At 41.0% G+C, this 27586-nt stretch overlaps 1 protein-coding gene across 1 annotated transcript in view; it reads right to left on the bottom strand.

Annotated features, from left to right (window-relative positions):
* TBC1D9 (TBC1 domain family member 9) overlaps positions 1-27586 on the bottom strand; it is a 129153-nt gene that overhangs the window by 47242 nt on the left and 54325 nt on the right. Inside the window, 4 exon segments of the mRNA XM_036765002.1 lie at positions 2418-2625; positions 4196-4457; positions 5488-5716; positions 9708-9826. Of these exon segments, the coding sequence (XP_036620897.1) occupies positions 2418-2625; positions 4196-4457; positions 5488-5716; positions 9708-9826 (818 nt within the window).

Here is a 27586-nt window from a genome sequence, read left to right as displayed (position 1 = left end):
TTGTTTCTTAAACAGGTCATCAAAGACTCTCAGATTTAATCAAAGAAACAAAGGCACTTGATTAAAAAAAAAGGCCCACCTTAATTACCAATACACCACCATATAGTGCTAGGAGGTGAGAAATTTTGTATCCCACATTCTGACGTTGGGACTATGGTCTGCACACAGTGAGTATTCAATGGATATTTTGGGTGCCTGATGAAAAGACCAGTAGCCTGAGAATAATGCAGGTTCCAGAGAAGCAGGTTTAAGAAATCTTTCCCATTAAAAAAAATAAACTAGTAAGAAGAACAGTCATCTTGGATCCTTAAGCTCTAATATCCAAGACCTTGCCAAGGCTTGTCAATTTCACCTTTGCAGCATCTATTGAATATGTCTCCTTCTCTCCTCTGACACTGCCCCTACTCTAGTGCTGGCCGTCATCACCTCACTCTTGGACAACTGAAATAGCTGCCTCCATTCTCTCCCTACCAAAATCCATCCTTTATTCAGTCACTGAAGAGATTTTCCTAAAATGCAGGTCTGAACATGTCAGACCCCACCCCCCTCAATAAATTCCTTCTTAATGCTTCCTGGGGCAAATACAAAATGCTGTATTTGGCATTCAGATCCTTTCATAACCTAGCCCCCTCCTTCCTTTCCAGTCTTCTTACACCTTACTCCTCAACATATACTCTTTGATAAATGACACTGGCCTCCTGGCTGTTCCACAAACAAGACGCTAATTTCTCAGCTCTGGGCATTCTCTTTGGCAGTTCTCCCATGTCTGGACCACTCTCCCTGTTCCATTCTAACTACTGATCTCCCAGGCTTCTTTTAAAACCCAACTAAAATCCCATCCTCTACAGGAAGCCTTCTCTAATCCCTCCTAATTCCAGTGCCTTCCTTCTGTCAATTATTTCCCACTTACCATGTATATGACTTGTTTTGTATATATTTGTTTGTACTTTGTCTCCCTTCCTTGAGGGCAGGCCTCTTGTCATATCTCCAGCAGTTAGCAAAGTGCCTAGCACCTAGTGGGAGCTTAATAAATGTATCAATGAATGAAGATGCTAACTGGAAGCCTTTGGTGAAATGGAGTGACCATGCTTTTTTCCATCTATAAATGAGGAAGACAATTGAAACTATCTCATGACATTGTGACGAGTGAATAACACAACACATAATGTGCTTTGAAAAACTGAACTAGTTAACATTTCTAAACCTTTCAAAATCACTTTCACATATATTGCCCCATTTCATGTTGCATCATAACAACTTGTGCTTATGTAGACCTTTGACACTGACCAAGTAATTTCTTCACAAGTCATATGAGGTAGGCATTCTAAATATTACTATCCATGCAGAAACTGAGGCTCAGAGAAATGAAATGGTTTTTGGAAGAATTTGATGGCACAAAATAGTGGTAAGAGCCACTGCTTTAAGACCTGAAGTGGAATCTCAGCCCTAGAACTCACAAACCATGGGTTTTGGGCAAGTCGCTTCATTTCTCTGGGACTTAAGTTTCCTCATCTGTAGGATGAAAGGGTTAAACAAGATAATCTTTGAGTTTTTTTTCCAGCTCTAAGTGCTTATCATAGGACCATAGACCTAGAGCTAGACAGAACCTCATCTAGTCTAACCTCTTAAATTTTCAGATGAAGACAGAGAATGTGGTGAAGTAGGTTCCCCCTTGGTGACACAGGTAGCAATCAGAGGCAGGATTTGTACTAGGTTTGACTCCAGAGTCAGGGCATATGGTCTCTTGACCTGTTAATTCTACTGGCTACCACTTGATCCCTCTGGTTGTTTGGATTCTCCCCCTTCTTAAATGATCATCTATAGACTTATCTGTGTACATATTGTTTCCCTCGAGCTCCCTGAGGGTAGGGACTGCTTTTCATTTTGCCTTTACTCCAATGCCCAACACAAAATTTTGCATTCAAGGCTCACTTAATAAATACTCTTTGAAATGAATTAACAAAACAAAGAAGGCAGAAAACACACACAAGAGGAAATAAATGCACCAAGAATTTAAACATGTCTGAGGTTCCATAGTGAGCCAGGGGGAAAACATGGATTCGAATCTTAGTCTCTTGCCACTTGGCTCTTTCTACTGGCCCATATTGCCTCCATTTTCTTAGGGTTTTTTTTTTCTGTGAAGAAAGATGTTGATGGGTCAGATCACATGCAAAGTACGAGCAGGAACAACTAACGTAGCATGAAACAGTTACACATGTCACCATGAAACTCAAAGTCCTCCATTTGTGATTTAAGCTACTCTCAAAGCCAGGCAATTCATGATTTAAAAAAGAGTTGGAGGAGAGAGGGAGGGAGAGAGAGAGAAGTAGAGGGGGGGGGGGTAGGGAGGGAGGGAGAAGAGAGTTTTAAAGCTACAAGGGGTAACCTTTAAAAATTTTTTTTCCATTAATACCCACCTCTCGGAGTGGGATGATGAGGCTACACAAGTTCTCCTCTTTGCTGGTAAAACAGATGTAATTTGTTGACACAAACATCTGCCCCAAAATATGCATTTTGTTGAATGGAGTCCAGAGAGTACAATCTGTATGGCCATCTAATTTCTCATCTTTGGGCAGGCGGAACAGGGCACGGTATCTCTCGCTCTTTGCCCTGGCATCAAGATCTCTGGAAAGCAACATTAACAGAATGAACGAGTAAATGAATGAAAGAAAAAGCAATCATTAAGCACTTATTGTGTGCCAAGGACTGTGTGAAGCTCTAAACATAAAAAGAACATACTCCATGTTCTCAAGGAGCTTCCCTCTAATTAGGGAAGACAAGACATGTAAGAAGAGTTCAGCTGCAAGTCAGATGGAAAAATCTGGAGTCCCTAAGAGTGCCACCACAGGGAAGAAGGCTAGAACTAGGAATGTCTACCCCACATAAGAAGCATTGGGAAAGAAAGCCATTATAGGGAACTCTCCAGCTTATCACCCCCATCGATCTCATTAACATTCAACCAAATACTCAATTTTCTCTACATTTAATGGTCAAAAATAAAAATAAAACCTTTTGCTTATTTTTGTCCCCTAGCCTCCACTAAAGTCCTACTCAGACACTTGGCCCAGGGTATGAGGTAAACCTGGGCTCTAGGATAATAGTGATTCACCTTTACATGGTGCTTTGAGGTTTGCTAAGTTTATTTACACACATCATCTCATCTGAGCCTCACAGTCACCATGTGAGGTAACTACTCCAGGCATTATTATCATCCCCATTTACGAACAAGGAAACTGAGGCTGAAAGAGTAACTTGGTCAGGATCAGATCTAGTAAATGCCTGAGATGGAATTTTCTTGACATCAGGTCTAGTACTCTATTCATTGCTCTATGCTGCCCATCTAAGGTTAGGCTAGTAGAATGCAAGATAAGGTCTGTAGATCCCTACCAAGCCAAAAAGAATTTAAATGGATGGAAAGGTCTAGCGATGAGCTGTGTGTGTGTCATCCTGGAGGACTAACCTAACTAGGTCTGCAGAGATTTGTTCCCTGGATTGGCTACCAGTTGAAAAATTCTTTGGGGACCAAAATTCATGAAAACGGTCTCCCAGAGTATAGGAAGGGCTTCAATCTGTGCTAGTAGAATTGCTCGCTCCAAGGAGTTCACAGATCTTTCCAAATATTAAACGTTTGTCATCTGGATGATAATTTCCTAATCAATTTTTGCCAAATGCCAAAAGACCCTTGGGGAAATGAGAACTAAAATTGAACTTTTTTTTTTTCTAAAAGACTTTCTTGTCTTTTTTTTTTCTTTTATTTCTGAGAAAGGTCTACTAATGCTATAAGAAACGACCTTCCCTCTTAGGAGGGAATTATCATTTGCCTCTCATCACCCAAAAAAGGTTTTAACTCCTTGCCACTAAAAAGACATGGAAAAGAGTCACCTAAAGAGATAGGGAGTAGACCTGCAAACTGATAAGAGAATTCTACCAATGTAAGATGGCACTTTCTTTGCACCATAGAGAGTTGTTTAGATCCTAGACTTGGCCAGGATCACAAAGCTAGCATCTGTCACAGGAGGGACTTGAACCCAGGTCTTCCTGGCTTTAAGGTTAGCTCTCCAATTATTATACCATGCTGCCCTCCAACCTTCACCCTTACATAATAGAAAAACATGATAATGATGTCACCCTCTAGGTCTCTCTAGGTCTCCTGACTCTAGGTCTGTCTGCTTGATGGCAAGTCTCTGTTACCTACCGTTTTAAAGCAGACACTTTTTTAGGAGATTTCTTTTTCAATTTAGGGAGGGATCTGTCCTGCTCGAAACCTTCATTGTCCAGCAGCTGTCTCATGGCTATGTTGGCAAGCTGTTCCATCAGTTTGAATGTCTCGTTGATATTGAGAAAGACAGAGAAGAAATGTTCGCTTGACCTGGTGCTCACTTTGATCACGTCAGGCAGGAGCAGGGTGGCATTCTTCTCCAGCTGAGTGATGTCCACCCACCGGATCACCAACTTGGCTGTACACAGGGAATGGGGCACAGCTTCAGCAGCAAATCCCTGAAAATGCTCCGTGATCACTCACCCTCCCTTCTCACCTTTCCTGATGCTAAAATCCCACTGACCTCCCCAACCTTTAGGAACCCTTCTTTTCCATTTTAAAGCAGAAATTAACAGTATTACATACCCACTGAAAAAAATTAACAAAAATAATACTTGGTGGTAATGCCTTAAATAGGTATTTAAACTTAACTTTCTTATGGAAATAATCATATTTTCAATGACACTTTTACAAAAACAATAACAAAAACAAAAAACCCAAACCCCCAACACTTTAATAACAGCATGGCAAGGTAGAAAAAAAGCTGGGTTTGGAGTCAGAGAATCTAGGTTTAAATCTTGACTCCTACCACTAATCACCTTAGGTGAAACACCTAAACCCTCTGGACCCCAGTTTCTTCATCTGTAAAATGAGAGGTTGCATTAGATGACATTTAAGATCCCATCTACTTCTAAATCTGATATTATAACTGGCTTTTGTATTTTTAGAAATATAGTCAATCCAATTGGAAGATAAAATCCCCTATATCAACTATTTTTAAAGAATACTTTTTCATTTGTATGTAATACAAACAAACAGTAACTTTTCAGACATATATTATTGCTTTATGGATTATAAACTTTCTCCATGACAACCTGGTGAGGTAAGTAGCCTAAGTACCATTACCCTCTCTATTCACAACCACCAAAGCTGAAGAAAGACAAGCATATGAATACACACCTGGCAGACTTCGAAATTGGTCTAATCACTCTGGAAAACAACCCTTTCATTTTACAAATGAAGAGGCTGAAGCTCAGATTGGCCTCAGAATTCACCCATGGTCACCCAGCTCATAATAGTAGTGTCAGGATGCAAACTTAAGACTTCCTGACTCTTGGTCCAGCAATCTTTCCATGAGACCATATTCCCCCTGTGGCCCAACTGAGCTGAGTCCTATTTCCACAGTCTCCCTCCCAGTCTCCATGCATGCTTGAGATGATTTTACCCACCTTCCCTTCCCATCAGAAAGGAATAAAAGCAAAGGTGATTAATACTGAGGTACATCCAGCCCTGGCGGGGGACCTTCCCTTTCCAATAACTGCACGAGTAGTAATTGACCAGTTTCTCTTCCTCCGGCATCCCAAAGAGCCTGTGAAACTTCACAATGGCCTCCTTAAACTTCTCAGTGTCGTCATCTTCCTTTATGTCATCAATTTTGTTGTATTCTGCGATAATGCCCTAAATGGGGAAAACCACACACACACACACAGACACACAAGAAATATAGGCAACAATATAAGTAATGAATGCCATTGTGTCCTTGTGGTGTATGCGTATTAGGGGCAATGACATTTCTGAGTCCCCACGATAAGAAAAGCTGGGGCTGGGGCTTGGAGTTCATTCATTCTAGGAGCATTCACTGGCTGCCTCCTTTGTGCTAGACTGGTTCTTTCCCCTCACTTCCCAAGGCTGGAGGGCAGCTAAATTCTGAGACAAATTTAAAAGTGTTATTTGTCGCCTCAAAAGGGTTTCAAAGCCATTTGAAAGAGGTTGTTATAAATATCAAGTTACGTTACTGGACTTTAGAAGCCTATGCAGACAATGTCCAAAGTTTGTAGTTTATAAAGTGAGGGAAGGTCACATTGCGTGACCTTTTTCTGCTTGGATTGTGGATAAATGCCAAATCACAATAGCCCAAACCCAACTTCTCTCTTTTAAAAAAACAAATAAAACAACTACCAAGGCTGAAGAAAGACAAGCACAGGAATACAAAACTGATAGAGTTGTGAATTGCCTCAACCATTCTAGAAAACAATTGGAAATTATACAAGAAAATTCACTCGACTGTGGGATACGTACCCCAAGGAGGTGAAAGGGAGAAAGAAAGGGCTTATAGATAATAAAATATTCATCACAACACTTTTCCTTGTATCAAGGAACAGGAAACAATGTGGGTGTGGGTGCAGAATGTTGCATACGCCATCAATTTTGCTTAACTGTTTTTTTCTTTGTTTCAAGAGAAGGCTTTATTGGGTAGGAAGGCAGTTGTGGGAGGATAAAGACCCACAAATGACAGTGATACAAAAGGCATCAGGAAAACTTTAAAAAACAATGCAAAAAGCCAAATCTGGTATAGCACTGGCAACCTTAGACCTATTATAAGAAAGCACTAAGGTCTCTACCAGGCTAGTCTAGGGCTGCCCAACCCACAGCATTTTTTTCCACGTAAGCACTGAGCTCTCATTGGAAGGGAATGAACATGGGCAGTATTTCTAGAGCATAGAGGTCCATCATGCTGTGTGGATACAGTGGTGCTGTAAACTAGGGAGAAGGACCTCAAATTTAAAACAGGAGTAAAAGAGACTTTCTAACCCAAAAGGGTACAAGGATGTCTATGAATATGAAAATAGTTGTGTGCTAGCCTTCCTCACCCAGGTTAAGGCTGATAGTATTTCAGTCTCCTGCTCTCCCAAGTCACCTCACATTCAGGGAACACAATAGAAAGTCAAAGTGGAAAAACGTTTGTCTTCACTAGCTCAATTTATAAAAATAAACTTTGGGAATTGTTCTGATATGTAAACGTATCCAGTACTGTAACTGAGCACCTATATTCCACTCCTTTCCATGGAGGGCACATTCTCCACCCAAAATTTTGTTCCTTCCCATTCCATACTTGGGATATATTTGGGGATGGCAGTGGCCCCATATTGTTTAAGGAACAAAAAATAGTGAAGTTTAGTGGTCATTGGTTGGGTCCTATCATTCCAGCTTTTCCTTTACCCCAACTCCTACCATCTTCTCTCAGTAATTGCCAGAGTAGTAATTGATTCATTTTTGTCCACTCCTGGCATCTTGACCTGTGGAATTTCACCATGGCTCGTTGGGTCCACATCACTTGGGCATGATATTTGCCGTTTTCTGTCACATCTGTTCTAGGACTACTTCCTCACAGGGTTCTTGTGAGTGGCAAATGAAAAAAGTATTTGTAAAGCACAATGCCTGGCTGGTAGTAGGTACTTAATAAATACTTATTCTCTTCCCTTCACCTTCATTTCCTCCATCTTAATAAATGCTTCTTCCCTTTCCCTTCATTTTGTCCCATCTTTAATCTAAGTACTATGGCCACTAATAACAGTATTTTTAAGGAGATGATAAAACAGTAGGGAAGTGAATGAATGGGTCATGACTTCTTGACTTTATTTCTCACACTGGCCCACTCGTTAAGGGACTATCATACCTCTCTTCCTTACCTGGCTCTATACTCAAATCTTTTTAGCTTAAAAAGATTACCCACCTGGAGAAGATGTAGGAAAATTGGAACACTAAGCATTGTTTGTGGAATTGTGAACTGATCCAACCATTCTGGAGAGCAATTTGGAACTATGCCCAAAGGGCTATAAAACTGCATATCCTTTGATCCAGCAATACCACTTCTAGGTCTGTATCCCAAAGAGACCATAAAAATGGGAAAAGAACCCACATGTACAAAAATATTTATAGCAGGTCTTTTTGTGGTGGCAAAGAATTGGAAACTGAGGGGATGCCTATCAGTTGGGGAATAGCTGAACAAGTTGTGGGATACGAATGTAATGGAATATTATTGTGTGCTAATAAATGATGAGCAGGCAGACTTCAGAAAAACCTGGAAAGACTTATATGAACTGATGCTGAGTGAAATCAGCAGAACCAGGAGAACACTGTACACAGTTACAGCCACATTGTGAGATGACTAACTTTGACAGACTTAGCTCTTCTCAGCAATGCAAGGATCTAAGACAACTCTGAAAGACTCATGATGTTATCCACATCCAGAGAAAGAACTTTGGAGTCTGAATGCAGATGGAAGCATACTATTTGCTCTCCTTTTTTTGTTGTTTTGTTTTGTTTCTTCTTTCTTATGATTCCTCTCATTGGGTCTAATGACTAATGTGAAAATATGTTTAATATGAATGTATATGTAGAACCTATGTCAGATTACATGCCGTCTTGGGGAGGGGAAAGGGGATGGAGGGGGAAAAAATTTAACTCAAAATCTTATGGAAGCGAATGGTGAAAACTAAAAAAAAAATAAATTAATTTAAAAAAAATTACCTGCCAATCTTCTTATTGGCCAAGCCAATGCAATAATGCATCAGAATAGAACTTTAGTGAAGGTTAATTAAACAACTCCTAGTAATTCAAGCCCCTCTTCTTTTACAGAGTCACTTTACAGATTTAGAAACTGAGGCCCATAAAGGAGAAATGACTTGGCCAAGGCCATATGGCTAGTAACCAGCAGGGCTGGGAGTCAAAGCCAGGTTCTCTACCTCCAAATCTCACCCTCTAATCCCCTGAGGAAACTCCAATCTCCTCTACTTGGTATTCTAGTCAAGGCCCTCCAGAATTCAGCACCATCCAGCTTTTCTAGCTTTAGCTCTGTATATACCATGGTTTACTCTGTCCCCTGAATTCTTTCTCCTCCATGTCTGTGCTACCACTGTTCCTCATGCCTGTCATGTCCTCCATCCCATTTACTTCTTGAATTCCTATCCACCCTTTAAGATTCAATGGAAATTCTGTGTCTTCCAGAAAGTCTTGTTTTTTCTTCTAGTAATGCTGTGAATTACAGCTAAATATGCTTATATATTATCCCCCCACCCCTATGAGTCAAAAGCCATGAATTAAACTTTGTCCCTTCCCCTAGTGGCTCGCCTAGGACCTCACAAGCAACAACAGCAACGATAAAAGCAATATATAAATGATCGATGCTTTCAAGTTTTGCCAAGCACTTCACAAACATTATACCATTTCATGCTAACAACAACCCGGGGAGGAAAGTACAATCATGATCCTCACTTCACAGAGGAGGAGACTGAAGCACACAGAAGTGAAGGGACAATGAACACTGACTTGATTTGATGCTGGATCCCCAGGCCCTGGCCTTATTCCTGCTGCTGTCCAGCCTTGCCCTTCCTCATCTGGCTGTAATGCCTAAGGCATTGCCGAAGGGAGGAGGCTGAAGGTGCCACTGAATTAAAATGTTTTTGTGGTGCCTGGGGATCCTACTTAAGCATGTTTCTCTTTCTCCATTGCCATCCATAAATGAGTCAGATACAGCTACACTTCCCTCACCAATACGGTGGGGTTCAGTTTAACGCCAGAGAGTTTTTGTGAAGAAGACACTGGGGAGCCCCAGGTCAGTAGAGTTTTAAGGAGAGATCAGAAGACAGCCACAACTTCCAGACACTACCTGTATTTTCCCTCTCACAAAGGTGGTTATGTCATTTTCGTTCTCAAAGATAGAGAGAGTCTGCAGCAGATTCTGTTCAAGCCATTCCCAGTGCTCGGTGATTTCTTTCCTGGAACCAGCTAAAGAAAGAAAAAGACAAACAATGCAATGACATCAGGGTGGCCAAATTCATGCCAAATATTTACATGGCACTTGGTCCCGACAAAGCCCTTTCACATAACTATCCCACTGGATATTCCCAACAACCCTGTGAGGCAGGCAGTGTACATATCATCAACCCCATCTTACAGATAAGCGAACTGAGAATCAGAGAATTAACATGACTTACCCAGCGGGTCACATGGCTGGGAAATAGCAAAAGCCATATTCAAACCCAGCTCTTCTGATGCCTGGTGAAGACTCTTTCCTTTACCTCAGAAAGCCAGGCTTGTTTTATTAACATTGAAGGGAAATGTCACCCGGGCTATTCAAATATGCCAACTTTTCTCTTTATTTTTATTTTTCCCCAGGTGTGAGAAAGTAACAAATCGCATATAAAAGATGAAAAGATTCAGATATGAAAAGCAGAAATAGATGAGGTTTGACTGAAGATTTCCAGGGTGAGTTAGGAGCACAGGATTTTATACCCAGGAAACAAAAGTCATGTAGACTCACTCTTTTCATTTAATCATGAGGACCAGAGAGGTTAAAAGACAAGGTAGAGGGGCAGCAGTGGCCCTGGAGTCAGGAGGACCTGAGTTCAAATTTGACCCTAGACTCTTGACCCTCACACTCACACTTACTAGCTGTGTGACCTTGGGCAAGTCACTTGACCCCAATTGCCCTTGCCTTCACCCCTCAAAAAAAAAAGACAAAGTAGAGACAGGGTTGTGCTTTGGATAGAGAGCTAGGCTGGAAGTCTGGGGGTATGCCTCTGGGGGAGTCACTTAAACCCATTTAGCTCTCAGTTTCCCTATCTGTAAAGAACAATGATATCTATGGCATCTACCTCGAAGGGTCATTGTGAGGCTTCTGTGAGACCACATAGGCGGAATGCTTTGGCAGATCTCAGAGGGCTGTATGAATGGCAGTTAATATGCAAGGTCCCATGGAGAGCACCAGTTCTAGTCAATGCACTTGGCTGTTTCTGCTTCCCTTTTCTGAATAGAGCAGGAGCAGCGGGGAAGACGGATAATCATTTTTCTCACATCTAGATATCTATTTCCAAGCCTCATTCTCCTTATCAGTAAAATGGGGATTATCACACAGAGATGTCTTGGTGCAGAGGGGAAGACTGCTAATAAGCAAACACACACACACACACACACAAATATGTACACATAGAGAAAATAAGAATACATAAGAAATAAAAATATAACAATATATAATAAAATATAAGAGAAATATACTTAAGAGTGGGGTTATTTTCTCTTAATTTATTAATTTGGGGACCCATGCATACACATACATATATATATATGTACACATATAAACACACATGGATAGAGATATCTATGTATCTATCTATCTATCTATAAACAGGATCACAACAAAGTAAATGGGAAGAAAGCTGAATGCTGTGAAATTACAATGACTAAGTCTGTCCCCAAAGAAGAGAGATGAGAAGCTGCCTCCTCCTTTTCTTTGCTGAGGTGAGGGAGCATGAAATCCTCCAGATAACATCAGATCTGCGCCACACCCCCCACTTGCTGGTTGAACTGCTTCTTCTTCCTTTCTTCCTCTCTGGAATGGGGCAAGGGAAGGGATACACTGGGAAATGTAAGTGATGTCCAAACACAGGAAACAACAGAATTACATATGTCCCCTTTCTTATTCTCGGTTTCTTCACTCATTAAAAGAGAAGGAGGAATCTAAATGATTTTTCTCTCCCTTTTTGCATTATACATAAAGGAGCAATGAATAGGAAGAACACAAGAGGACTTGTGTTCCCAGCTCTGATTTCTGCTCCCGGGGTGACCTTCAGCCAGATGCTTCTCCTGTCCGAGCTGTAAAATGAGGGACCATATTGGGTGACTGCCGAGGGAGGTCCCTTCTAGTTCTATCGCTGAATGGTTAATGAATGTAAAATGCTTCTGTGAGTCCAAACAAACGTAAGCTGGCATATCATTAGCCTCCACACTTCTTCTTGCTAGAATTTCTCTTACATATGAATACAGCTCTTGCTTTGATAATATGTTACAGGTTAAGTTACGACAATAAAAAAGGCTTTGGAATGCCTTGAGTTCTGACAAAACTACCTCCTAATAATGTGCAAAAAATGATCTTCTCTCCATTCAATTATGAATGAGACATAAAAACAGAGTGTCTCCAGGGAATACCAGCAAAGGCTTCACTGATTCAATTCCTTGAAAAGTAATGGGGGTGAGATCATCATTACAGCTCCCAATGAAGTCTTGAATTTTCAGTCTGCCAGAAACCTCCAAATTTAAACCATTTGGGCTGAATGCTCCATCTAAATGTCACCCTGCTGCTCAGCGCTCTGCACTGACAAAGTGAGGATGTGGTTGTTAAGATCCTGAATTAACCTTTTTTTCTTTTGAGGTTTGTTAGGTGATGGATCTTTATAAAGGGGTAGTGGCAGAATCACCCCTAGGTAATGTGTATAAAATCTCCTGACCCCATACACTCGTATCAGAATGACTTCCTGCCCACCTAGCTGTTCAGATATAATGGATGGATTCCTGAAAGAATCTTTTTCTCCTTTTTCCCACCCTGGGCTCTCTTTTAACTATTTTTGTTGGCCAGTGACCCGAAATTCTCCCCAAATCCTTCATGTTGGCTCCTATGAAAGAAGATCGGGGACAGCCAAGGATCAGTGGCACCCGGAGCTGTGTCAAGAGAATCATTCCCTCCCCCCAAGACTCAAAAGAAAACAAAAATCAAGAAGCTCAGTAGAATTCTGAGGGAACTTTGGAAAAATTCACCTTTCAACTTGGACTGGCTCGGAAGCCAAAATTTTACTTGAAACAGCATTGCAAATGCACTCAAGAAGGAAAAGAAAAATATACTTAAGACTGTGGTTATTTTCTCTTAACTTATTATTTTGGGGTCCTATGCATACAAAATTCTTACAGAGCATATTTTGTTGTCATGAGAGAGGTAGTACAGCCTATAGCAGTGATACTACACCTGGTCAGCAGGCAATTTGTTGGGGATCTGTGAGCTTGGATGGAAAGTTATCATCATGAGAAAGTATCTATAGGTTTTGCTAGCCTACCATGGGGACCCCTGACTCAGAAAAGTTTTTATTTTTTAATTGAGAAAAGTAAGAAGGAGAAAAAATGGATTTTAGTTCATTAGAAAAAAAGGACATTTTAATTTAAAAAAAAAATAAAACAAAACAAAAACCAAGAACTCTTGGTTTAAAGCATAGGGTTAGAAATCAGGAAACTTTGACTTATGGCCCCACTTTACCACTCGTTAGCTGTGTAACTTTAGGTAAATTATGGAATTTTTCTATATTTAGCTCTATTTCTCTATATTTTCTATATTCTCTATTTTGCCACTTTTCTCATCTGGAAAATAGAGATTTCCTCCTTCACAGGGATGCTGTAAATTAATGTACATGAACATGTCCTCTCCCTTCCCCCTTCTCTGCAGAATTGTGAAGGTGATGAATACCATGGAACACCAGAGGTTGTTGGGGAGATCCACTGTTTGGGGGAGATTTAAAATTTACCCTTTTCCTCCCACCTGGAGTCAGCCCACCTTGGGCTATGGCTCAGCTGCTTCTAAGGTATTGATAAGAGGACCTCGGTGAGTTAGAGGATAGAGGTGGAGTTTTAGGGTTTGCTGCTGGCAGGCGCTCTCATGGTTAAGGGGGCAGAAGTAATCTGCTAACAGGGAAAGGCTGGTGATTGGTCAAATGAATAGAAGGCTAGAGGTGGTTAGCAAATCTGAAGAGGAAGCTGAGTCAAAAGACCATGACAAAGTCTGGGGAGAAATGTGGGGGTTTTTGGAGTAGTTTGGTATCTAGTGTAAGAAACAAGATCGACATGACACAGACCGAATGCCTGGGGGATGGGGGTGGGGCTCGTATATTTCTTCCATCTCCTCACCTTTTTATTATTTAACCTAAGGAACTCTGGGACTTGCCAGCCAACCAGCTGCTTTACCTTCAGGATATCTGTGCTTTTCCATCCATGTGTTGTGCCCTCCAAATAGAGTGTAAACTCCTTGGGGGCAGGGGTTGTTTCATTTTTGTCTTTGTATCGCTGGTGCTTGTAGGATTGAATAGTTTACTGTTGGTCCCTGGGTATGTTCTCACACCAAGATGTTTGATGTCTTCAGTTGCAAATGCCCCTTGATTGATTCAAGTACACTCATTGGGGTTCCAGGTTTCCCCAGAAGACTGCTGAGCTTGGCTGTCTTCTGTCTCTATTGTGCTTTCAGAACGTCTGCCCCGTTGTTTAGCGGACAATAATCCCTTTCATCTCTCCTTTCCTTCTCTCTATGGCTTTCTTTGCTGTCAGCAAGTCCGCAGTTTGCTACCCCTATCCCTGCTGTCTTTAAGGGCTTCCCTCTCTGACCTCATAGGGCACTTACTTTTGAAACTCATCAATGCATTTATCAGGTAATGCATATTGACTGTGTCTACTATGAATTCATGTTTTCTGATCTCAACTGAATGCTTGGCTACGCTCCATAATCCTTCCATTCTTCCGTGATTGACTACCCCAAGAAGCAGCAGAGGTAGCCTTGGAGCCAGGAAGAAGCAGGCTGAAGACTTTCCTTTGACACACACTGGCTGTGTGACCTTAGACAAGTTACTTAAACCTCAACACTGTTCAGTCATTTCAGTTGTGTTTGACTCTTTGTGACCCCATTTGGGGTTTTCTTGGCAAAGATGCTAGAATGGTTTGCCATTTCTTTCTCCAGCTTATTTTATAAATGAGGAAACTGAGTTAAACAAGGTAAAGTGACTTGCCCAGGGTCCCATAGCTAAGAAGAGTTTGAGGCCAGATTTGAAGTCAAGAATACGAGTCTTCCTGACTCTAGGCCCAGCACTCTATGCACTGCACCACCTAGCTGCCCCTTAGTGCTCTAGGAAACTATAATTTACAGCAAAAGTACCAACCTGCACTGTCAGACTGAGTTTCATTACCTTGGAGTTCTTTGCACCAGGGTCGGGCAAATTAAATCTGACCCACTTGTACAGCTCACGAGCCAAGAATGGTTGTTACGTTTTTAAGAAGATCTAGCTGAGGCACAGATTGCAGACTCCAGCTAAGTGAAATCACAGATTCAGTCTTTAGCCCCATCTATATCATGTTCCACACGGGCACTATTTCCAAGATTTCTCCTTTCTCTTTAGAAGTCCTGTGCCATGTCTGCCTTGCTTTAAGCATGTGTCTCCCTCCTCCAAGAAATCTGAGGTCAGTCATCCATTGTAAATACACCCATCTCCCCTCTGTATCATTATTCACCTTCTTTGCTCCAGTCTTTGAGGACAAGTGCCCCTGAACAAGGAAACCCTTCTACCTGTGTTCTGGATACCCGTTCTTCTCATCTCCCCTCAGTTGGCTGCATCAATTTTTCACTCCCTCTTCGTTATTTTCAATCTCTCTCTTTTTAATGACCCCTTCCCAGCTGCCTAAAGACATGTACAGGTCCTGCCAATTCTTTAAAAACTACCTGTTGGACATCTCAAACTACACATCCACTAGACATCATAAACATCTTAAACTCAACATGTCCCAAATCTCTCCCCTGAAATCCTCCCCTCCTCTTCATCTCTCTGTTGCTATCATGGGTGCCATTATCCTCTTGGTCACTCAAACTCAAGACTTAGGTGATGTTCTCAACTTCTCACTCCCAGCCCCCATATCCAATTTCTTGCTAAGGCCTTGTGCCAAGGTCTCTTGCATATACTGCCACCATTTCGGACCAGTCCGTCATCATCACAGGCCTGCTGGTTGTTCTCCTTATCACAAAGCTCTCCAGTTCACTGCCAAAGCAATCTTCCTAAAGCATAGGTCTGTCCATGTCACACTGCCCCCCTCAGTATTACCTCCGCTGGCTCCCTATCACCTCCAGGATAAAATATAAAACCCTGTTTTGTGTTCAAAGACCTTCATAACCTCTTTTCTCCCCTGCCCCCACCTTTCTTATGCCACCCCCCTCAAGTACTCTAAGATCTGGTGATACTGACCCTCCTTGCTCTTTCTTAAATTCCCAGCTCCAGCTCCAGGCATTTTCAGTGGTGAGCTTCATTCCCCATGCCCCCATCTCACCCTTATCTCCAACTCCTGACTTCTCTGGCTTTCTTCAAGTCTCACCTCTCCCAGAAGTCCTTCCCAATCCCCCTTAATTCTGATGGCATTGCTGATTCTTTCCAATTGACCCTGCGTACAGCTTTTTTGTTCACAGTTGCACATGTTGTTTTCCCCATTTGATTTTGAGCTCTTTGAAAGCAGGAACTTGCAAGTCTTTGTCTTGTATCTCCAGTACTTTGTACAGGGCCTGGCACATAGTAAGCACTTGATAAATGTTTACTGACTACAAACCCCTCAAGTTATTGTTCTGTATATCCCCTCCCCTTTCACTGCCAAGCTCTAAGAAAGAGTTATTTCCACTCCCTCCCTTACTTCATCACCAACTATTACTTCTCGACCTTTTGCAATCTGGCTTCCAGTGCCACCACTTGACTGAAACGAATATCTTCAAGGTTACTTGTGAGTGATTTCTTCGAGGCAAAATTCAATGGAATTTCCTCTGTCCTCATCTTCCTTGAGGTCCTACACATTTGAACATTTGTTGGCCACCCCCTTATTTATGAACTCTCTCCATTGGTTTTTAGCTCTCTTGGTCCTCCTTTGTATCTGAAGCCTTTTCTATTTCCTTTGCTTCCTTGTCATTCAAGTCCTTCCCCTAAGCATGGGTGTCTAGATCCCCTTTCTTTTCTCACCATAAGTCTCTCACGTGGTGATCTCATACAATCCCAGGGGTTCAGTTTGCATCCCCCTAGCATATGGTTCCTAAATCTACATATTCAACCTGAATATCTCTCCTGGACTCTATCTGTGTCACCCACTGCTTGCTGTATACCTTTACCTGCAAGTGCTATTGGCACTGAATACTTATTTGTAGAAAGAGGAGTTAAGGCCGGATGGTCTTCTACATTTCTTCCGGCTCTCAATCTATGAGCCAATGTTCAAAATAAAATTTATCATCTTTCTCCAACTCACCCTTCTTCCAAGTTTTCCCATTTGGAATCTGAGGATCTGGATCTTACTCCATAACCTTGGGCATGTCACTCAGTTTCCTTATCTATAGTTAGGTGGGCTAGACTACCTTTAAGGTTCCAAGTCTAAATTTAGGAGTCTACGACAGCATTACCATCCTTCTAGGCTCTTTTCAATCTACAACCAGTCATCCATGGCTCTTCCTTTTCCCTAAATTCTCGTATCTAAACAGGTGCCAAGTCTTGTCAATTCTTTCTCCACTGCACCATCCTCTTCTCAACAACTCCATGGCCGCCATCTTAGTTTGAGGCTCTCTAAGCTATCTCTTGGAGCGTTGAAGTTGCCACCTCATTGATCTCCCTTTTTTCCAGTCCCTTCTCTCTTCAATCTTTACTCCACCCAGACAACAAACTAATCTGCTTAACACAAGTCTGACCATGCCAATTACCTGCTAAAGAAAACTTCAGTGGTTACCCACTGCCTCTAGGGTCAAAGGCAAATGGCCCAGGCTGGCATTTAAGGGCAGCCAGGAGATGGCTCCAGCCTATCTTTGCAGCCTTCACTCATTCTAAGTTCACTCTGTGTTTTAGTCAAACTGGATATCTAAAGGCAACAGACCTTAGTCTATATATTTGCCTAAGCTATCCCACAAGCCTAGGGCTCAGCCTCAATTGTCTTTTCTTTCAACAAGGCTTAGCTCAGTTATCAAAGCTTATCTCAGGTACCATCTCTTCTCCCATGAAGCCCTTCCTGTTTCCCCTGCTGTAAGAGGGCTCTTTCTCCTCAAATCATCTTATTTACTTCTATATATTGTCCCCACCCCAATAAAGTGTAAGGTAAAAAGTTATTAGATACTTTTTCTTTGTAACTCACCACTGAGGCCAGTGACTTGCACATTTGTAGTAGGTGCTTCATAAATTTTTTAAGTTGAATTTAATAAAGGTACATCAGGAACTATAGGCTTATACTAGAGGGGTGGTGTGGGTTCCCTCACAAAGCAGAGCAGGAGATCCCCAAGATACTAGGCTGGTAGAAAGAATTACAGAGGGTAGCAGGTTACTTTTTCCCCCACATTCCTTACTCCAGAATATAAAGAATTCAGGTTACCCTCCAGGGAGCCATAAAGGAAAACACTCATTTGCTCTCTGAGACAGTCTGATCCTGCCAACAGCTAAGCAGGTCAGAAGCGATGTTCATCCTTGAAAAGTAATTGTGAGGATGTTAGGGGATTTTAGGAACTAATATTGTTCCCCAAGGAAGGATTCACTTGTCCAATAAGTTGCTTGAATCCTCACTCCCCTTATAAATCTTTCTTTTCAATTCTCCAGGAAAGGTGGGCAAATGGTATTGGAATTGAATAGTGCACTAAGAAAATTAGGGCATGTGAAATTGTCTATTACCTCACTTTGAGCCAGCCAGCCCCTTTCTCTCCTGAATATCTAACTCATTTATCAAAGCTACACTTTAAGGCTGGGTATGTAGACCAGTTCAAAGCAAGGTAATAGACAATTTTCTGGCAAGGGACCTATTGGCGGTTAGGGAAACAACCCAAGTCGCTGGCATAATCAGCTGGAAACACAAGAAGAGACATTTTAATATCTGAGAATGTTATGGGAAATCTAAGCATTCAGAAGGGGTAGGCGCTCAAAATGGATGAAGATTGATTGACTGATGAATTAGAAATCCTTTTTGCTGAAAAAGGAGATTATATTGTCTGTAGGGGATGCACCAAAATAACCTACACAGACTAAATGCCCCCTGATGATAATCAGGAAAAACATCCATCCATGAATCCATTCAGTCTTGTTCTCATCTTGTTCAATTACCTTCCGGTAAGTTACATGTGCTCGAAGTCTAAATAAATTGGTCCCAGAATGGTAAATCAGATTCTTTCAAATTTTAGATTCTTTCAAATTTCATTCCAAAACAAAAATGAAGGCATTCAATTACCTTGGATACTAAAAAGTAGGGTGGTTTTTTTTAAATCCAAGAGGATTTTGGCTGTGTATCTGGGACTCCCTGTTTTTATTTTTAAAACCTGAATTTCAGAAAATTACAGTGATCAACTCATATATCACGTGTATGTACACAACAAAAATATAGTATATGTAACAAAAGTATATACATATCACACACACACACACACACACACACACACGCATGCATGCGCGCGCGCACACCCTTAGCCCCTACTAGATCCAAGGGCAATTCACTCAGTATTTTCAGCTCTCTTAATTCAGTTCTCAATTCAGATCTCCTAGTTGACCCAATCAATTACACCAGAGCCAAATAGAAAGAACTGACTAAAAACCAAACAAGTAGCTATATGAAGATCTAGCCTTCAGAAGATGAGACTTCTTTGGGCATAAACACAGGATAAAAAAACGACAGTGATGCATGGTAGTAAATATCAAGCAACAGTGCCCGCACGCTAGAAACCCAGGCTCTATAGCCAGAAAAACACAGAGATCTATGTTTGTGGAAAAGTCACAGAAGAAACATCTACCTGTAAGAAGTACATTTTCAAGGCCAAAAAGGTATTAGGCAGAATCCTAAGATTTAAGATGGAAGGGCCCTTAGAGGTCATTTACTTCACAATTTCCCTCATCTTACAGCTGAGGAAACTGAGGCCCAGAGAGCTAAGTGCCTTAAGGTTGAAGCAGGTTAGAAGCAAGACGCACCATTGCTTCTCTGAAAAGCAGAAGATCTCAGAAGTTACTGTAGAAAGGGAAAGTTCACTGAGGAAATATTTTTAAAAACATCTAAAATATCTAGCTTTCCAGTTATACAATCTGCTGCTCTGCCTGATATTAACTCCACCAGAACAAGATGCCCCTCCCAGGTTAAGCTCATCTCCTCTAACCAGCTGCTAACTCAAGCTTCCATCCCCACTCCCTCTGCCGCCTCTCCCCTCTGATTGGAGGGCTGGAGGGTAGAGTACAAACTCCTCCCAATACCTTCCCTTATAGAGGACAGAAGATGGACTTTGGCTTACTCTGCTCTGCATCTCTGCTCTGCTTGGTTTTGACTCCATGGAACAAGACGCCCCTCGGTCTCTCTCCCCTATCCCTGCTTTCCTGCCCCATTTTGTATGCTGTCTCCCCTCATTAGATTGTGAGCTCCTTTAGGGCAGGGACTATTTTTAAAAAATTAATTGTATCCTCATTATTTGATGCAATGCTTGGCACATGGTGGAAGCTTAATAAATATTTATTGGATGGAGAAAAAAACAAAGAACCAGGATTCACACCCATGTCATCTGACTCCAAATCTTATGCTCTTTCCATCATCCACAGGTCCACAGGTGAACATAAGCAGTTTTTAAAATATGTATATATTTTAAAATATGTATATATATGAAAATAAGGAAACACCTTTGTTTGAAATCATTCTCCAAGTAAGGTCACAAAATATGAAAAGGCTATTTAAAAAGATTTGGTATGAATATAAATGAAGGGATGGTCTAGTACTGAGAGATGTGGTGGGTACGGACCTGGGGGTCATCAACAGGGCTTAATAACTTTATCCTTGAATGTTTTTGATCTCTGATGCTTAGGCCATTATGAAAAGTTAACTGGTGGGTCTGACATGGTACCATTGTTAAAATTCCTTAAAGAAAAATCTTTGTGAACCTAACACAACCATGTTGCCATTCTCTATGTGTTGTATCCTTTTACTGGAATGTAAGCTCCTTAAGGACAGAGACTATCTCATTTTTGTCCGTAGGACAATGCCTGGTACACAACATGTGCTTAATAAACGCTTGTTACCTTGTCTTTTCTTTGTATCCCTACCACACTACCTGGTACACAGTGGGTACTTCGTAAGTGGGTTTTTTTTCCCCATTCATTCATATTATAAAGGTGGTCAACAGGCCAGAAAAAAGTGCTTGTGGGATTATGAGTTTCTTACATAATTATGCTTATAATCTCAGGACATGACAATATGGTTGTATCTTTATAACAATGTTGAGAAAAAAAACTATCCCAGGTAACCCAGTCATACTTAGAAATAAAGAAGCCTCAGGATTGCCTTGAAATAAAAAAAAATAGAAAACAAACTAGATACCACCCCCAAACCAACATTTGAAATGGCATGCTTTCAAGGATACCCCACTGGTTTCTGGGATATAGCAACAGGAATGGCGTCCACCTAGCTACTCCTCTAACCGCACACACTCTGCTGCCGCAGCATATCTTTCCTTTAAAGAAGGCAATGGAATTTCCCATCATCATCACTATTTGGTGGAGAGAACAGCAGGCACGGAATTAATTAGAAAAAGTTAATTAAGCTCTGGAATTTTACTACCTCCTGCCTACAAGAATGCTTGAGAGGCAGCATGGTGTCATGGAAAGACTACTTGGCTGTGAGTCAGGAGACCTGAGTCATGCCTGGCTCTTCTACCAAAGAGGCTGTGGACCTCAGGCAAGTAGCTTCATGTTTCTGGGTAGTTTCCTCACATGTTAAAAAAAAAAATGGGGGTTGGACTAGTCCAAGGGTTCTTAACCTTTTTGGCATCAAGGACCCCTTTGGCCCAACCAGGTGAAACCTCTAGATGCCTTTTCAGAAAGTTTTTAAATGAATAATAATAAAAAAAAGTTTACAGGCATTAAGTTAAGAACCCCTTGACCAGACAGATGCTCCTTCTCAAAGTTCTTTCCTGGTTTCTTCAGCTGTGAGTACCTTTCTTGTATCACATCCCTTGAATGTGATTTTATAAATTCCTATCATATATGAGGGCAGCTAGGATAGAGTGGATAGAGTACCAGGCCTAGAGTCAAGAAGATGAGTCTCCATGATGGAAAATGCTATCCACATCCAGCAAAAAACTATAGAGTCTGAATGCAGATCAAAGAATACTATTCTCTCTCTCTGTGTTTCTTCTTTCTCGCGGTTACTCCCATAGGTTCTAATTCTTCTTTACAACACGACTAATGTGAAAATATGTTTAATATGAATGTATATGTACAACCTATATCAGATTTCATGCCATCTTTGGGAAGGGGGGGGAGGAGGGGAAAATTTAGAACTCAAAATTTTATGGAAGTGAATACTGAAAACTAAAAACAAACAAATAAATAAATAAAAAGAAGATGAGTCTTTCTGAGTTCAAATCAGTCCTCAGATACTTTGTAGCTGTGTGACCCAAGGCAAGTCACTTAACCCTCTGTACCTCAGTTTCCTCGTCTATAAAATGAGCTGGAGAAGGAAATGGCAAACCACTCCAGAGTCTTTGCCAAGAAAACCCAAAATGAGTCACAAAGAGTCAGCCATGACTGAAATGACTGAACAACAATCATACATAAGTGAATCTTGTCTATAAGAACCTTAAGGTCAGCTACTGTTTGACTTTTTTTTGTCTTTGTGTCTCTAGTACCTAGCATAGTACATGGGCAGAGAGCAGACACTTAATAAAATGCTTATTTATTAATTCTAGTAGCATTCTATGACTGATGCATGTATGCATGTGTACATATGATGATAGAAAAATAGATTGTATGTATTTACGGGAACTTGCATAGGTGTGTAAATCTGAAATCTTGAGGGCCCCCATAAGATCCTGGAACAGTGAGAGAGAAAGTCAAACAAAGGTAGCGGAAAAGAGAAACCAGCTACAGATGTCCTGGGATATCACTAAGACCTGAGCTCGGCCACCTCCTCACCTCTCACCTGGCTACCCTGCCTTCTGATTCACTTCTCCATTATTACTCCTGTTTGGGACCTGACATACACTTTTTAAGTTTCCTTCTTTGCTTTATCTTCCCCCATTACATAGATTTGAAAATCCTTGAGGGCAGGTATTATCTTTCTCTTTTCCTACTTATATCTCAAGTGCCTGGAACATAGCAGGCTTTTAATAAACGTTTGTTATTTTTTTGAAATCATCTCTGCAGAACCAGGAGAACATTGTACACAGTAACACTGTGTGATGACCAACTTTGATAGACTTAGCTCTTCTCAGCAATTCAATGATCCAAGACAATATCAAAGGACTCATGATAGAAAATGCTGTCCACATCCAGAGAAAGAACTGGTGGAATGCAGATGGAAGCATACCATTTTCACTTTATTTTTTTCATGGTGTTTTTTCCCTTTTGGTCTGTTTCTTCTTTCACAACATGACTAATTTGGAAATATGTTTTACACAATTGCACCTATATAACATATCAAATTGCTTACAGTTTTAGAGAGAAGGAAGAAAAGGGGAGGGAGGGAGAAAATTTGAAACTTAAGATTAAAAAAAAAAAAGAATGTGAAAAATTGTCTTTAATTATAATCGGAAAAAAATAAAATACTATTAGTAAAAAAATATCACCTCTGAAGCAGAAATGCACTTCCCTCTTTTACACAGAGAGGTGGAAGATTGTGTGAGCATCATTTTACACACAGTCACTTGCCAGTTAGTATTGCTTATTTGTTTCTCTTTGCAAAAAGAGAGGACTCATTGGGTAGGAGGATGGAGATATGTTGAAGTGATTGTGATGTCAAAAAAAAGGCATCATCAAACTTACTGTTTTAAAAACAAATCATCTCTGAAGGTCAGAAACTATTCACAGAGGGAGGATGCCATCAACTTTTTTACCTACTTCTCCCCCCCCACCCCCAATTCCTTGTTCCTTTCCTCATCAGTCACCAAAAGCCCCTCTTTTTGACAAATTTCTTGGAACTACTATGGGGGAATTCTTCTTTAGTCATACTGATGCTGGGATAGCACACACTGGGTTATTGGACTTGAGCTATCCAACTCAACTGTATGGAAAGAAGATGGGCAGCATTTTGCCTCTGTCCCTTTGAAGAGCAATGGATTGATTTCTATACCCGGGAGACAAGCTGTCTCCAGGGTGCTCTCTGAAGATGGCACCAGCTAAGGGGGTGAACAGGCATCTGTTCCCCTTCCCAATGGCCAGCTGCTGGCACTTACTTCCATTAGCTGAAGGGGGAAGAGAAAGGAGGTCATCCCAAGGGTCTAAGTCTGCAAAGCAGGCTATTTCTGCAAGTGGCACATGCCCAAAACTCGTGTTACCCAAACACCATCTTTGACTCTCCCACTGTCACTTTCCAAATCAAGCCCACAGCCAAGTTTTCTTCATTCTACTTCTACAACATTTCTTGCATCCAACAATCCCTTCTCCATTCCCTCTACCACCCCACCTGCATATTGACCTTCGCCTGCAAAAGCTTCCCAACAAGGTTTCCCACCTCTGGCATCTCCCACTTGCAACCCAGTCTACATTATGAGACTCATTTTTTGTATGTGTAGACGTGACCATATCACTCTTCTGCTCAAAAAACTTCAGCGATTCCTGATTACCTCCCAAATACAGTTAAATTCCATGCCCTCCTCAAGCTGGCACATATCCAATTCATCGTATTCCCCTCGAGGTGCTCTATGTACAAAATAGTGCTCTTCTCTGTATCTTAAACATGCCTTGCATTTTCCTGGTTTTGTTCTATGTCTGGAATGTCCCTATGCCTAGGGCGTATTCATTCTCTTTGCCTTTTGACTTTCTATTTATTATCTAATGATCAACTCAAATTCTTATCTCCTCCAGGAAGCCCCCCTTGATCCCCTCTGTCAGTAACAACCCATCCCTTCATGTAGCATTGTTGTGCACCTGTAATATACATTGTTATTATAATATATTTGTACTGTATTTCCCCAGTATTATACTGTCAAGAGGCCATGTGCCTAGTGGTTAGAGAGCTGGTCTAAGAACTAGGAAGATGTGCGATCAGGTCCTATATTTCTGCCATATCCTGGCTCTGTGTTACCCTGGGCAGGACACTTAACTCCTCAGTGCTGAGGCTTCTAAGATGCCAAGACAGGAATTCTTCACCTTTTTTTTTTATTTAGACTCTTTTGGTAGTCTGGTGAAGCTCATGAATCACTTATTAGATTACAAAGCAAATGAATAATATTGAAATATGCTGTTATCAAAGTCTCTATTTTAATAGAATTTATTTTTTCCAATTACACATAAAGACAATTTTTAACTTTCATTTTTTGAAAGATTGAGTTCCAAATTTTTTGCCCTCCTTTCCTCCCTCACCAAAACAGCAAGCAATCTGAAATAGGTTATATGTGTGCAATAATGTAAAACATATTTCCACATTGGTCATGTTGTGAAAGAATAATCAGAACGAAAGGAAAAAACCATGGGAAAAAAACCCCAGAGAGTAAAAATAGTATGCTTTGATCTGCATTCAGATGCCATCAGCTCTTTCTCTGGATATGGCTAGTATTTTGGAACTCGATGAGTCTTGGATCATTGCATTGCTGAGAAGAACTAAGTCAATCTCAGTTGCTCATCGCACAGTGTTATGGTTACTGTGTACAGTGTTCTCCTGGTTCTCTTCACTCAGCATCAGTCCAGGTTTTTCTGAAATCTACCCCCTCATCCATTTCTTATAGCACAATAGTATTTCATTACATTCATATATCACATTCAGCCATTCCTCAATTGATGGGCATCTCCTTCAATTTCCAATTCTGTGCCATCACAAAAAGAGCTGCTATAAATATTTTTTGGTACAAGTGGGTCCTTTTCCCTTTTTTATGATCTCTTTGGGATCCAGACCTAGTAGTGGTATTGCCGGATCAAAGGGTATGAAGAGTTTGATTGCCTTTTGGGCATAGTTCCAAACTGCTCTACAGAATGGTTGGATCAGTTCACAACTCCACCAACAGTACATTAGGCTCCCAATTTTTTCCCATTTATCCAACATTTATCATTTTCCTTTTCTGTCATAATAGCCAATCTGATAGGTACAAGGTGGCACCTCAGAACTGTTTTAATTTGCATTTCTCTAATCAATAGTGATTTAGAACATTTTTTTTCATATGACTATAGATAGATAGCTTTGATTTCTTCATCTGAAAACTGCCTGTTCATATCCTTCAATCACTTATCTATTGAGGAATGAAAAATCTATATATTTTTTTAAAAAAATATGGACTCCAGGTTAAGAATCCCTGCTGTAAGGACATAAGTTTTAAGGAAGATGCCAACATGCATTGATAGATGTTTCTGCACTTAGTGGTCCCCTATACCAATGAAATTCAAGGTCCAGTTCCTATCCCTATCTATAACCCCAACCCTAACATATTACAAGCTCTGTGAGGATAGAGACAGTGTCTTATTCAAACTTTGTTTCACCTCCAATGTTTAACATAGTACTCTGAACACAGAAGCCTCTAATAAATTACAGGCTAGACATTTTCCTCCCCGAAACCACCCTTCCTCCAGATTTTTATTTGGAATCTGAGGACCTATGTTTGAATCCCAGCTTTGCCAATTACTGAGAAATATTGGGCATATCACTTTTTAGGGAAAAAATTTCTGGCTTTCTGTGGCTACATATACAGACCCTCAGGCTCCTCCCAGGAATGTGAATTTGAGGGACTGAGGCAAATTTGAGAATTTCAAAAGCTCTCCACATAACTCTTCTCCGAATTTTCAATTTGTAAGAAAGCTATTATGTATAAACACTGACCCACATTTCAGCATCCTAGGAAGAGACTTTCAGAAAAGGACCTTGGTTCAGTGAGACAGCTTTCTCTAGAAACTGCAGTAGTTACATCCTAAACTATTATTATCTTTCAATGACAGCCCTGAATATGGTTTTAAAACTGAAATCAATTGTCATGGTTTACTTCTAGGTAAATAGGGCCCTCAAAATGGTCTAGCTCCGTGGCAGTGTCTTCCATAAGGAAACACTGGAGCTGTACTTATTGGAAATCAATGTGAACTAATCCTTTTCTTTCCAGCTAAAACCATCCTGGAGAGAGGAGATCGGTTTATTGCAATGAGATCATGCTAGGGGGGACAAGCATTACTTATATCATTTACCCCTATATACTCTATTCAGTGGAAACTATATCTTCTGGTGTTTGCAGCGTACATAACCACACTGAATCAAGGTGTGTGCGCGCGCACACACACACACTCAGGAAAGCCAGAACTTTTGTCATTTTGGAACCATCATGCCCTTCTGTTACTCAGAGTACTCAGCCCCATGGCTTAGCTCAGCACCAAACAACTGATTCGTGAGAGGCGATCCAACCAACTGAAAAGAAATGAGGTGTTGAGGAGGTGAATATGACTGAATGAAGTAAGATCCACTAGCAAAAACCCACTCACTGGATCCCCTGGAGGGAGAAGGGAGGGGCATGTGATGAGGGACCCACAAATCCCCAATCTAGGCCTGGAAGAGCTCAGATGAGGGGCTCACTGCAGAGACGCCATAAGCCAACTTAGAATTCATGGAAGTTGCTCTGTGGTTGGAGAAGGTGACAGGTTAAATGGGGAGAAATAGGAAAATTTTCACCTCATTGATCTTGGCTAGACTCCTGTGGGTGCCTGTTTCTTCAAAGGTTATTTCATTTTCTTTCTATCATTCCTTTCCCTGCTAGTCACAATGCTTACTTTAGCACTAATCTTGATTGCCAATGTCAACTGAATGTGACTCCTAACTCCCAATTGCTGGCCGCAGGCCTAAAACTACAATTCTCCTTCCTCCCCTCCCACAAGTCCTATACCTCTAACAGCTGCTCAATTTTCTTCATGTTGATTGGACATCCACAGGTCTCACGGCATTGTATAAGATTCCGGAATGTTCTCTAGGTGATCCCCGGGGCAAAGTGTGAATTCTATTTCCCATTTGGTTGGAGTCTGTCATGTTCCTCAAAATATC

Source organism: Trichosurus vulpecula, chromosome 6 (assembly GCF_011100635.1).
Source record: "Trichosurus vulpecula isolate mTriVul1 chromosome 6, mTriVul1.pri, whole genome shotgun sequence".
Taxonomy (NCBI): Eukaryota; Metazoa; Chordata; class Mammalia; order Diprotodontia; family Phalangeridae; genus Trichosurus; species Trichosurus vulpecula.
Note: the sequence above shows the minus strand (reverse complement) of the source record. Positions and strands in the feature narration are given on the sequence as shown.